Source organism: Rhipicephalus microplus, chromosome 2 (genome assembly GCF_043290135.1).
Source record: "Rhipicephalus microplus isolate Deutch F79 chromosome 2, USDA_Rmic, whole genome shotgun sequence".
NCBI classification, from domain to species: domain Eukaryota; kingdom Metazoa; phylum Arthropoda; class Arachnida; order Ixodida; family Ixodidae; genus Rhipicephalus; species Rhipicephalus microplus.
In genome coordinates, this window is record NC_134701.1 from 294508392 (window position 1) to 294521015 (window position 12624).

Consider the following 12624-nt stretch of genomic DNA (forward strand, 5'->3'; position numbering starts at 1 on the left):
GATAACACCAAAGCACAGACCAAAAATGGCAACACCGATAGAATATCTTAGTGCGTCAGCCCTACCTTACCATCGCTTACTGTGCTTTACATTGATTAGTTAACTTCTACGGCATCTGCTAATGTTTAAAAACGCTAGCTCCTTATCGGACAAAGCGATTGATGGTTTGCTGACGCAAGCCCCGTGTTCCGCTATGTGTGCTACACACATAGCGGAACACGGGGCTTGCGTCAGCAAACCATCAATCGCTTTGTCCGATAAGGAGCTAGCGTTTTTAAACATTAGCAGATGCCGTAGAAGTTAACTAATCAATGTAAAGCACAGTAAGCGATGGTAAGGTAGGGCTGACGCACTAAGATATTCTATCGGTGTTGCCATTTTTGGTCTGTGCTTTGGTGTTATCGTATGTGCCTTGACACTGTATCATCTTTTAGTATATATTTCATATTTTTTCCGAATAAACTTTCAGTTGGTAGTTAGCGCTTGTCCCTGTCTTTCCGTCTGCTTCTACGTTGTGCGCTTCCATTTCATAATTAGTCATGTATCACCAACTCGCCCAATCAACCATTTTGACAAATTACGTTCCAGAAGTGTCACACGTTTGTGGTTCTGTGGTCGCACGAGCGGCGGCGCTGGCATCGCCATCAATGGAAGAAGTTTGGGAGGGACGTTGCAGCTGAGCCGGTCAAGTCGTGCAGAGCAACAGAGTTTGAGCCACGTTGAGTGGATGTGGACATTGTTGCGCCGAGATTTTGCCGTCAGCTTTGAGCGTTACGCATCTAGCAAGATGACAGTATGCTTTACAGTGCATACTGTAACCACGTCGTGACAAAGGCAAAACCACTGTTAGGCGCTTGGGTGTCAAACAGGCAACGTGTTCGTGAATAGTAAGCAGGACCTGTCATTGTTTGGCATCCTGAAGGATGAAAACAGGTCGAAAGAATGCAAGAAGAACCAGCACAGAGCGGACACACTTCTGGAAGACACCAACGCAGTTTGCGAACTCCACTTGCAACCGTGTCTTTAGCTTAAGGACCATGTGCATATTATGGATGGAAAAAAGTGGGCATACCTCACGCATTATTCACACCGAGGCTGTTTTCAACTTGTTCGGCTGACCAAATTTTGTGACCGAGGAGGCCTCCTTCATCCCTCAAGTCAGCTGTACAGCTTCATGAAAAAGCTCGAGGATGTTTTCACAGAATGTTTTTGCCAGAGTAAGCTGCACTCTGGCAGCATTATGGACATGCTGGCAATTGTTGATCGCTGACTCTCGATTCAAGTTGGTTGCAGTGTGCACGCAGCTACTCTCACAGCGAAAGTAATTACTTTTTACGTTGTCACACGATTTCGTTCATTGTGAAAGTACTGAACACTGATAAGACAGGGAAGCGGCAGAGGGCCAAGCAGCTGAAGATGACCCGTCAGACATGAAGTGAATAAGGTGTGTAAATCAGTGGCTACATGGTGTACTTCAGTTCTTGCAAATAAAAGCTTCGTGTCAGGAGCAGAAGCTTCGTGTGTATCTTTATTTAGTTTTTTACTATGTCGCTCTACACATGTCTAACATATGTGTATCTGCATAATTATGATTATTATTAACCCCCAAAAAACTGTTGTGCCATGGTCTACAACTGAAGCAGAACAAAAATTATTTAAGCACTACAGTTTCACTTTATAATAAAGGCGCAAACCCAGCCAGCACGCTTGCATGCTAAAGCTTTTCTAGGAAGTGAACGTGCACTGTTTTCTAATTATGTCGTGAAAGGGCGGGCATAATCTTGTTACGAATTTTTTTTAGGTTCGGTCTACGCAGCATGAACCGTAAGTTTGGTCGCTGTATCAAACCATATAATTTGTGGGATACATCAACCTTTTCGACCAGGTGTTATATTCGAGGAAACACGATGTAGCCAGAACGATTATAGTGCTTATTAGGAATACTCAACTAACTCAAGCACACGCCCTCCGAAACCCCCCCCCCCCCCCCCCCCCCACACACACACACACACACACACACACACACACACACACACAGCGTTAACTGCGTCGCACTAGAAAGGAGAATGCACAGACTGCGCCGGCTGGCGTCGGACCGATTTTCGGGAAGCTGTATCGCAAAATAAAAGGGAAACACTGTGAAGCGAGAGCACCAGAAGCTCTTAATATAATCAGGGGGTAGTCAAAGCATGCAAGTCTATTACAAATACAGAATAAATGCACGTTCCAACTTTAACGAGCGGCCATCGGCGAGCAGCTTCTGCAGGTAAAGCTTCCATTGAAGGTGCTTGTCGCGCCACCTCTCCTATGTGATACCAAATGCGTCAGAGTAGCGGCGGAGTAAGCCCACTGCCCTCTTATAGTTCACTCTAGCCTAACTATACTAGTGGAGATCAGTGGATTGGAACAGCCGGAGAGAAACACGCCGCGCGTTTGCCATTTTGGAGGCCGTGCAAAGGGCGTAGCAGTTGTTAATGTCAACTAGAGGGGGCGCACGCGTAGCTCCTTAGATCGCTCTCTCCGGTCAGAAGCGTTGTAGCACGTGTATGGCGTACCGCATGCGCCTCCGTTGCTACGTTTGTGCTGTCGTTGGCGAAGTTGTAAACCATTGCCATGGCTTCAATAACGATGAGCAAGCCTGCAAAGTTGAAATACTCGTTCACACACTACTTTAGCTTCAACAAACTGAGAGCAAATAGCGTAATGAGCTTGATTTCAGCACTAACGAAAAAATAAACTTACCTGTGTTGGCTGTGAACAACATTCCACAGGTTTAACCAACAGCCTGATCAAGTTTTATGTATTCACAAGGCTGCATTTAATAGTAAAGACGGAAAACGTGGCACGAGAAAGCAAGCAGCGTCAGTGAAAGGGCGATTTAAAGCTTCGTGGCGTTTATCAGTTTTGAACTGCCTCCTCCATGACATTTGCGATGTACAAGAATAAATACTCGCGATGAAGAAAATCAACCAAACCTGTAACTTCCATCTGACAGACGAAAAGTAAACAACTGCAAAGTGAGTAAGAAGGTATACTGTCGCTAAAAGCTGCATAGTATTTAAACGGTTCACGTAGATCATGTCATTTCGCAATTGAGAGACAGACTCGTGCGCCTATGTTTGAGACGACACGCATAAATTTACACACAGTGTAATCGCGAAACATGCTCCCTTCTACGGCTGTGTGGCAGAGTAGCTCATTGTTTTGGCCTTGCTGAATTCTGTGCAAAGTTGACTGCACGTGTTAAAATGCAGATCCAGATTCCACATAAACGATTGGGGAGATCCTTTAGCTTCACTTTTAAGAGTTGAACGCGATAGAGATAGCCTGTCCCTAGTGCGTACTTCGACCACTTAGGGAATATTACTTTATTGTATATGATCTTATGTGAGAAGTTGAAACTGTAGATTGCTACAATGTAATCGTCAGTGTTGAAAGTGATTTGTGTCATTGAAGCTTTCGAATATGGCTGCATTCTTTGTAATGGGTAGCATGCTTTAAAAAACGAGCAAGTATACGCATGGAATCATTTCAATCTTGCTATGCACCCACTACGTGTACTTAGGGGAATACGTGCAGTAATGAGTGTGTCGTTCGTAATGGATGCCTGGCTTCAAGTCACGAAGTCCTTTTGATAATCACATGTTCTGACGCCCGATGGCAATGCCCGCTTGTACCACGTAGCGTTACGGTGATATTACGTGTTGCATTGTGAAACCTGACGTGTACAGCACTCGTGTGTTTCTAAAGCGTGAACGCTATTTTCACTGCATGTCCGAGCAGACGCATGGCTGTGTGGTAAAACACCTCTTTTCCACGTCAACGGCCCGGGTTCAACCCTCACGAGGACACGGAAATTATAAGCATTGATCTTATTTTCTTTATTTCTCAATTTCTCGGTCACGCACTGATAATTATTTTTCGCTCACAAGCGCTGACGTTAACTGCAACGCCGACTCAGCGTCGAAATTTCAGCGAAATGAGCTCTTAAACGCTAGCACGTTAAAATTCATTGTTTGAAAGCTCTTGAGCTTCCTACCACCTCGATCGCCATGCGCCTGCAAGCTTCGCAGCAGGGCATCCGCGGCGCCCGGCCGATCTAAGCTGTGATGGCAGCGCCGCCACTGCTGACATCACATGCCGGTGTAGCCGCTGTTGCTCCCCTTCTGGCCACAATAACTCTGCTTCTGTAGAGAGCACATATATGCAGTGACTCTAGGAGACATCTTCACGCAGCGCAAACTCTCGTCAACCAAAGTGGCGGCCTGCCGTAACTGAATTTGAAATAAGCGAGAAAAATCATTACTGACGAACAAAAGGTAGCAAAGACTTATGAAATACAGGAAAGACTTACTTGAACAGTCGAGCAAAGTTACGGTGTCTCACTACAAACCGCGTGGCTTCTCAGGGTGTTTTATGTTTAACAATGGTATCCCATGTGTTTTTCTGGGGGCTGTTGAATAAATCGTCCTGGGAATCCACACGCTTTATGGTACAATACTTCAGTTTTACCAAAATGTACCAGCGGGTCTCTGCTACATATAACCGGAAGTCGTTTTTGATGACGAGTTTTTTTTTTTTTTTTGAGAGATATAATTTTGTCACCTATTTCTCATTCAGTTAAGGCAGGCTGCCGTTCCTGCCGCCGAGAGATGGCGCCACAGTCAGATGTCTCCAATTCTTGGGAATATATTTTTTCAACTAACTACTCTCAACCAGAAAAATGTACTAATCAAGCCAATTATTTCCCAACTGAAGATGAAAAAATTCTCAGCTGGAAATATCACTTCCAAACTGGGACTGCAAAACTTCAAACTTGAAATGGAAATGATACCCGACTGAAAAACCATTTACAGGTTGAAGCTTTCCAGCGATTTCCAGGGCCAGTTTAGAATTTATATTTCCAGTCGTGAATCACTTCCATTTCTAGCCTGGAAATACGATTCCTAGCCTGCAATGGTTTCATTCCCAGCCGCAAAAGGCACTTCCAGCCGAAAATGGGAAATTCCCTGCCTGATTAGCAGTTTCCAGCTAAAATTCAGTGTGCCAATGCAATTTACAGCTGGGAACTCGCATCCCATTTTCACCTGAGAGCGAAACCAGACCTCGTCTTTACCAACCTAATTCAGGCTAGATCCGATACCACAAAACAGTAATAAGGAAGGCAAAACAAAATTCACAACTCAACACAGCATGCCATCTATGATTAATAAACATTCTATGTAACTGTAGCGCGCTTTGTCACTCATTTACATGCGTGAGCAGTTATTGCGGTAACACCGAACGATGCCGCTGCTTCGCCCACTAATCATCGTTCACGTCGTAGAAATGCCACGATTTGTTTCTCTCTTCCACAGAGTAGGTGCTGATGAAGCGCACCTCAAGCCGCTGATGAAAGCATCAATTTATTGCAGTGAAATTCTGGTGATGTGTACACAGTGGTGGGCTCATCTCAGCAGCGCTTGCATAGGAGCCCCAGCTGAGAGGTGGCTAGCAGGAGTCCCAGGAAGATGAACAGGCCGGTGTGCAGCCAGAAGGAAAAGTAGAAAGCCGTCGGCGAACAGTAGTCGCCACTCGCACGCTCCCAGGATGGCCAAAGGCTGCCATAGACGTATACGCACCCTGCCAAAAGATGGCGTCAATGTTCATGAAAATTTACTTTCTTCTTTATCTTTTTGTATACAAATCAGCTATAGAGGCAAATAAGTAGTTAAGTCGTGCTAGACCAGTGTGTAGTAGGCAGAAAACAAGCCATGGCCTCCGAGATGGCGGGCCGTCCCAATCGCACGGAGAGCGCTTGCTTCCAGAGATGGGCGTGGCCCGCTCTTTTCTCCGCACCGCGCGCTCTGTCTTTCGGTTCAGTTTTTTATTCTAATTTCTAATGATAACAAAGGCAGGGTCATAAGACACAGGAAGGCATTTAGTCATGTTGATACAGGTAGCACGTAGTCATGTTGTTACATGGCACGCATGTCATGTTTATTATGTTTGCACCAGTATCATACCTTCATCATCCATTCACGTCCCGTAAAACCAAATTTGGTATATGTGACGCTAGTGAAACGGCCACGAGCGCATCATGAGCGTGGCATGTAGTCATATTATTACATGACACGCATGTCATGATTTTCATGTCAAGGTCTGTCGCTTGTGTTCGCCATGTAACCATGTCATACCACACTAGTTTTGCAACATGTCATGTGCAGTAACCACCGCAAGAGCTGCAGGCCCATGAAATGTAAATCATGAGAATAATGACATACATGTCACGATTTTCATGTTAGGACTAGTCAAATACGTTCCTCATACAGTTATGTTATGCCACACCAAGTTTGGCATTGCTACCATTATCGAAATGGCCAGGAGAGCTAGGATAGCCTAACTATCCTAGCCTATAGGCTAGGAGAAAGTATAGCCGTGATTCCATACAAACACCAGATATCACACAGGCTCAAAAAAATCAGGAAACGCGTTGGAGTTGGTGTCCTGTTCTCGGCGCCGTTCAAATTAATCAGCCTCACCAAAATCTACAAACCCCCTGAAAACGCAGTCATCAACGGAATGCAGAGTTCAACATAGAAACAGGTATGCGGCATGCTCCCGAGAAGTTGTCTATAAGACCCCCCTTTCATGCGGTGCTTGTTATGCCGGAACGACCGAAAGGTGTCTGAACGATCGGCTGAGAGAACACGCTAACAATGTTAGAAACGGGAAAGATGGTTTTCTTGCTCAGCACTGCACTGAGTACAATTGTGTGCCCCTTTTCAAGGACACAGCGACGCTGTACAAGCACAGAGATGAGCGCACCCGAGTCATTGTTGAAAACAAAAAGACAAAAGCACAGAAAAACGGCAAAGAAAAATCTATAAGAAAGTGAAACAGAAAAGTAAAGATAATATAACTACTTGCGCGCACCGGAACCTTCGAGGAACCTGAGTTCCTTCTCGGACAGGCACCTGTTCGCGTGCCATCTGCGCGGCCTCGACAATGAAGTGTGGCAGCTTGGGCTAGTTGGTATGGCATGACGATAGCTATAGCGCGAGAACAAAACGACGACACAGAGACAAGAAGGACACGAAAGACACGAGCGCTCGTGTCTCTCGTGGCCACGCAAACTTTAATGCAAAAGATTTTTGTGACTAGGCGGTAGAAGTGAAACCTGGAAAAATTTAACCACCAAGGTATGCATTGCTCTGCCATTGCGTTCCAGATTTGGCATCAATATATTATGAATCATTCTTTACAACATTTCAAAACAAATATTTTTGTTTTGGCCTCGAAATCGCGCAATATTGGTGTATGAAAGTAGCAGCACAGTATTAAGTTAGAAACACTTAACGTGCCGTCTGCTGCGATGTCATGTGCGTCTGATCAAGTGGTCTGCCCCCAACGCACCTCCCGCTTTGTTGGGAAGTCGAGTCAGAAGAGCGGGGCGGTGCGTCTACTTCGCGTCGCCGTCGTTTTGTAGTTGATTTCAACGAGTTTTAGCAAGGCGGACTAACAACAAGCGTGAACTATATGCAATATCTTGCACTGGCATGGGACGCTACATCTATGCGCAGCGGTAAGTAGAACACGCTTCACTTAAACTGCCAAACACGACTTCTTATACTGCTCCAGCGTTGCAGTAAATTCAGAGGCCTAGCAGTTTTCAGCTTTTTTGAACAACAAAGGCACAGCTTCAGTTCTTTGCACCCACCCCACTACCGAGTCTGCGCGGAGAACGAAACTGAAACTGCAGAAAAAGATCCGTAGACAGTTCGCTGGTTAACGCGATTCGATCCGAAGCCTGTACTTCCCAAAATTCCCATGAGGGGTATGAAACTCTATGGCTGGAGAGAAGCACGCTACGCGCCCGCAATCTCGGAGGCCATGACAACGCCCTCAGTGACAACACTGTTTCCATCGCCGTTAGCAACCGCCAATTTAGACCCTTCGCTTCGAGGCCGCTTATCGACGCTCGCTTATTCTCCTCCCCCAACGCGAGGAAAACAGTGTCGTCACCTCACGTAATGAGGACATCATCTCATGAGATGTTTCGGTTCCGCTGAATGATAAAGGAATTGAATTTGAACAAAATGTGAGATTACACCGTCTACGGTAAAGGTTTTATCAGTTTGTGTGAACGACTGAATGATGCCAATATCTTATGCGCAGTGTTCATAAGGTGCGGAAAAAGAGTATTTTGTGTTTTTTTAGTGGATAAAGATCAGTTGTTAGTGTGCGCTAGTCCGTGTGTTCCTTGCTAGTGTGTTTTCGTGTCGTCGTAGTGGAGTACTACAAGAAGTATTGTAAAGAGTGAGAAAAGGAGCCGCAGCTAAAGAACTGGTTTCGTCCAGTCACCGGAGACGATAGATAAGCTGCATTAAAATATTGCAAGTGCAATATTAGCATTTCCAGACGTATTCGCAGTATTTTTTTCTCTACTACACGCAATTTTCAAGAATATGAACATATGTTTAACTTCCGCCTACTTTGCGCTTATTCGGAGAAGCGCCGCCGCTTTTTAAAGGCTTGTTTTAAAGTGGCTTGTTTGCTCGGTGGCACCTGACAACTCTGCCGCACGTTCACACCGCGCGCGGGTCTAGAAAGCGCCGCAACGACGTAAAACCCCTGTGTCCGCATCGCGCCCGGACCAATTTTCTCCGCGCAGAAAAGTTGGCCGCAGCCAATCAGGCCTCGAGAAGTGCCGCAAGATGATGTCCGCCGGGGATTCGGCTGAAAAGGCAGAAGGCAACGTGAAGAGCTGCGCGTCCTCGCTGCTTCTCCGCTTTGACAATCCGCTTGCGCGTTAGGTGTCCTATAGTGGACGATCGTGCACAAAAATGGCCTGAACGAGAAAAATCGGTGTATCAAGCCCATCCTAATAATAGGACCGACCGGCAATGAAGACGAAGAAGAGCGCCACGTTGAGCAGAGCCGTGGCGGCGCCCAGCTCTTGACGTTCGTCTTCGGTCGGGTAGAGGCGGCCCGAGCGGGCCACCAAGTTGGCGACCCCGTTGACGAGAGCCAGCAGGCCGCCCAGTAGCAGCAACACCGGAACCATGGGCTGTCGCGGACACTCGTGGATAGTCAGTGCACCTGCGTCGTTAAATGCCTCAGTCACCTGGTGCGAGCGTTCAAAACCACCTGGCCTGTCGAAATGAAAATACGACAATCCCCCTCTCCTCAGGCGATTCATCGTCAAAAACAGCGTGGTCATAAGAGAGAAGAACAGAGCGCTGTAGGGGAGGCTCGTACGGGGAACATAATCTCATTCCTTTCGGCCCCCTTCCACTTCAGAATAAACACACTTCCGCACATCTCTGATTAAGCCTCATGCTGTAACACACTCGATTGGTTCCGAGGCTATTACGCGTTCATCAGCAATACGTGTTTAACAAGCGAAGAATAAAAAGTACACCGCTTTCCATTTGTATTATGCGCGTCCGACTGCGACCGCTCTTTACTATGACGCAACAGTCACGATGAAACAATGACAAATTCAGCATGGCACCGTTCACGACAAGAGTATTCCATAGAAGTGTGGCAGTTTGGGCTAGTTGGTATCACATGATGATAGTTATAGCGCGAGAACAGAACGATGTGTCCTTCTTGTCTTTTTCTCGTTGTTCTGTTCTCGTGCTCTAACTATCGTCGAGAACTTTCCAACTTTGAGTATTCTCTGACGAGAGGTGATGCGGCTGCACCGAGACGGGCAGGCAGCCATTCAGGTTTGCTGTGGTGTTTTCTTCGCTAAGAAGCTATTTCATCCACTTGCACTCGGCATCCTACTAACCGGCCGTTATTCGATGCTGACGTTTTTGATTTTGCAGCGTTTAAAGTGCACCCAAGCGGCAGAGCTTCATCGTATTCCGTCGTCTCGGCAGCATGAGGCACCAACGTGGCGTCGATTTCTGCGTCACTCGGGTGCATCAAAAACATTGCCTGAGGGTGGCCACCCTCGGCGATTGTCGTCGGCATCATTTGTATACAGCAAGGTGAACGTGAAATCTGAATGTGCGCGTTTGTGTTTTGTGGAATGTGTGCTTCTGTGACTTACCACCCGCCATGACATCAGCGCAGTCACATGTGCGTGTGTGAGTGTGTTGGGTGTCGAAACGTGTGAATCTTGGTTATATATTGCGACATGCGCTGTGCTGTGCGCCTTTATAAGTGATGTAAGTGTGGACGAGGCACGAGAAAAAAAAGGCAGATCCCGTGCACGTACAGTGGGAATCGATGATATGCGAAGCACGAATAAGGAAGGTTGACATGTCACTTTAAAATTAGCACAAAGTTACGAGTTGGAGGTAAATTATGCCGTACATGACATCCATGTCATGATTATCATGTTTGGAAGTGTAATTTATCTTCGTCATCTATTCACGTCACCTGATACCGAATTTGGTGTGTGTGGAGCTAGCGAAACGGCCGCGAGCGTGCTGTGACCGTAGCTGTCAAGTTTTACATGACGCGCATTCCATGATTATCATAGTTGGACGTGTCATTCACCGTCGTCGTTTATTCATGCTACGTAATACCAAATTTGGTGGAGTTAGCTAAACGGACGTGAGCGCATCGTGAGTGTACGTGGCATGAAGTCATGTTGTTACATGACACGCATGTCATGATTATCATATTTGCACCAGTCACGTACCTTCATCATTCATGCACGTCCCGTAATACCAAACGTGGTATATGCGAAGCTAGCGAAACGGCCGCGAGCGCATCATGAGCGTGGCATGTAGTCATGTTTTTACATGACACGCACCTAATAATTATCATGTTTACTCCAGTCCCTTCTTTCATCATCCATGCACGTCCCTTAATACCAAAATTGGTATAGGTGAAGCTAGCGAAACAGCCGCGAACGCACCATGAGTGTGGCATGTAGTCATGTTGCTACGTGACACGCATCTCATGACTATTATGTTTGCATCAGTCACATACCTTTGTCATTAATTCACGTCCCGTAATACCATATGTGGTATATGTGAAGCTAGCGAAACGACCGCGAGCGCATCACGAGTGTGGCATGCAGTCATGTTGTTACATGACACGCATGTCATGATTTTTATGTCAAAGTCTGTCGCTTGTGTTCGCCATGCAGTCATGTCATACCATACCAGTTCTGCAACATGTCATGAGGACTAAACCACCACAAGAGCAGAAAGACCATGAAATGTAAATCATGACATACATGTCATGATTTTCATGTTATGATTTGTCACTTTTGCTCGTCATACAGTCATGTTATGCCGTATCAATTTCGGTATCGATACCATTAGCGAGACGGCCAGGAGAGCTAAAAGTCGTAGGCGGCTTGATAGATAGATATACCTACGCTCAAAGTCGCCGAAGTTCGTTATGGAACGCTTCGCATTTAAAAGGAACCAACAGATCCTGCTTGCGCGACACAGTACGAAAGTAACAAACCAGGTGGGGAGAATATGCAGTGGCTTTATAAACCGAATTGTTGTCACCCTCTGTAATTATTTCGACGCGTGTCTGTCGGCACAGCTGCGTCATCTGAGCAGAAATGATTTCCGGCAACTCATAATTATGTGCCAAGTTGAAGTGCCCGTTGTTTAGGCGCTCGCCTCACGCTCGATGCGCGAACGCCTTCACTCTTAGAAAAAAAAGTAGTAGTACTTGCTAACTATGGGGTAGTAATGGTTTGTCACATACGTTACAACCCTGGTAGTAAGCGCGGTTAGTAACGGCGAGGGTGGTAACAGTTACTACCAGCATTTAGTAATTGTCACTACCCTATCCGTTACCACCAATGAGTATAACCTTTAAAGGTTTTAAGAAAAAGGTGGTAACCGATACTACTATGTTCATTTATTTTGGAGCATTATTTTCCTATTGCTAATGTTGGTCTATCAATGTTTCATTACTGCACAACTTCGGGTAATGTAGCGTGGTGTGCCATGATCGCGAAGATCCCATACACTCTAACGCAAAGGGGTATTAAAAGCGTGTACGGTTCGTCCTTTTGGAGGAAGGAAAACTGAGGAGAGGCCCTCGCTATCCAAGCGGCAGAGAAAAAAAGTGTGGCGGAAGTCACGTGCTCTGTCGCAATGGTTGCTATGGCAATGTGGGCACGCCGTCGATGCCTCGTCATGGCCCCGTCACAGAACAGCTACCAGTTTGGCTTGAACTTGTATAGCGCACTACGGGGAAGAAGAAACGCCCAATCTTCAACACTCGTTTGGCCCCGTCGTCTCGCGTCGTCGGCAAATCACACCTTTGATCGGCTTGTTGTCTGTGAATCTGCATTTTTATGAGGTCGTTGCGTTCGCGGATGACGTAAGGTTTTAGAAGTTCATCCTACAGTGAGTATGTCGTCACGGTTGCGTGCGCAGCATTCAGCGTGCCATCGCGAGGGGTTTTCGAAGTCCGCGACAGGTTCTCCGAGAAGACTTCGCTGTTTGCCTTCGACACCGAGCTGCTGCACTCCTCCGCGATGAAAGGATACATTTCCGAGAACAGAACGACACCTTCGGCGGCTCTTGATGTTGGAGACAGTGGTGAGCCGTTTCCGTGCGCGACGGTGACGATTGGAAAGCATCCGCCCGGTGCTCTCACCGAAGGCTGCATTGTCAAGAGCAGAAAGACGCGCCTAACCAAATTGTGTTT

General features: G+C 46.5%; 1 protein-coding gene across 1 annotated transcript in view; it reads right to left on the reverse strand.

Annotated features, from left to right (window-relative positions):
- Positions 1-5385: 5385 nt before the first annotated feature.
- LOC119160079 (uncharacterized) overlaps positions 5386-12624 on the reverse strand; it is a 41293-nt gene continuing 34054 nt past the window's right edge. The window contains exons 5-6 of the mRNA XM_037412815.2: positions 8881-9081; positions 5386-5622 (exon numbers count right to left, since the gene is read on the reverse strand). Of these exons, the coding sequence (XP_037268712.2) occupies positions 5453-5622; positions 8881-9081 (371 nt within the window). The 3' untranslated portion in view covers positions 5386-5452. The remainder of the gene's footprint in view (positions 5623-8880; positions 9082-12624) is intronic.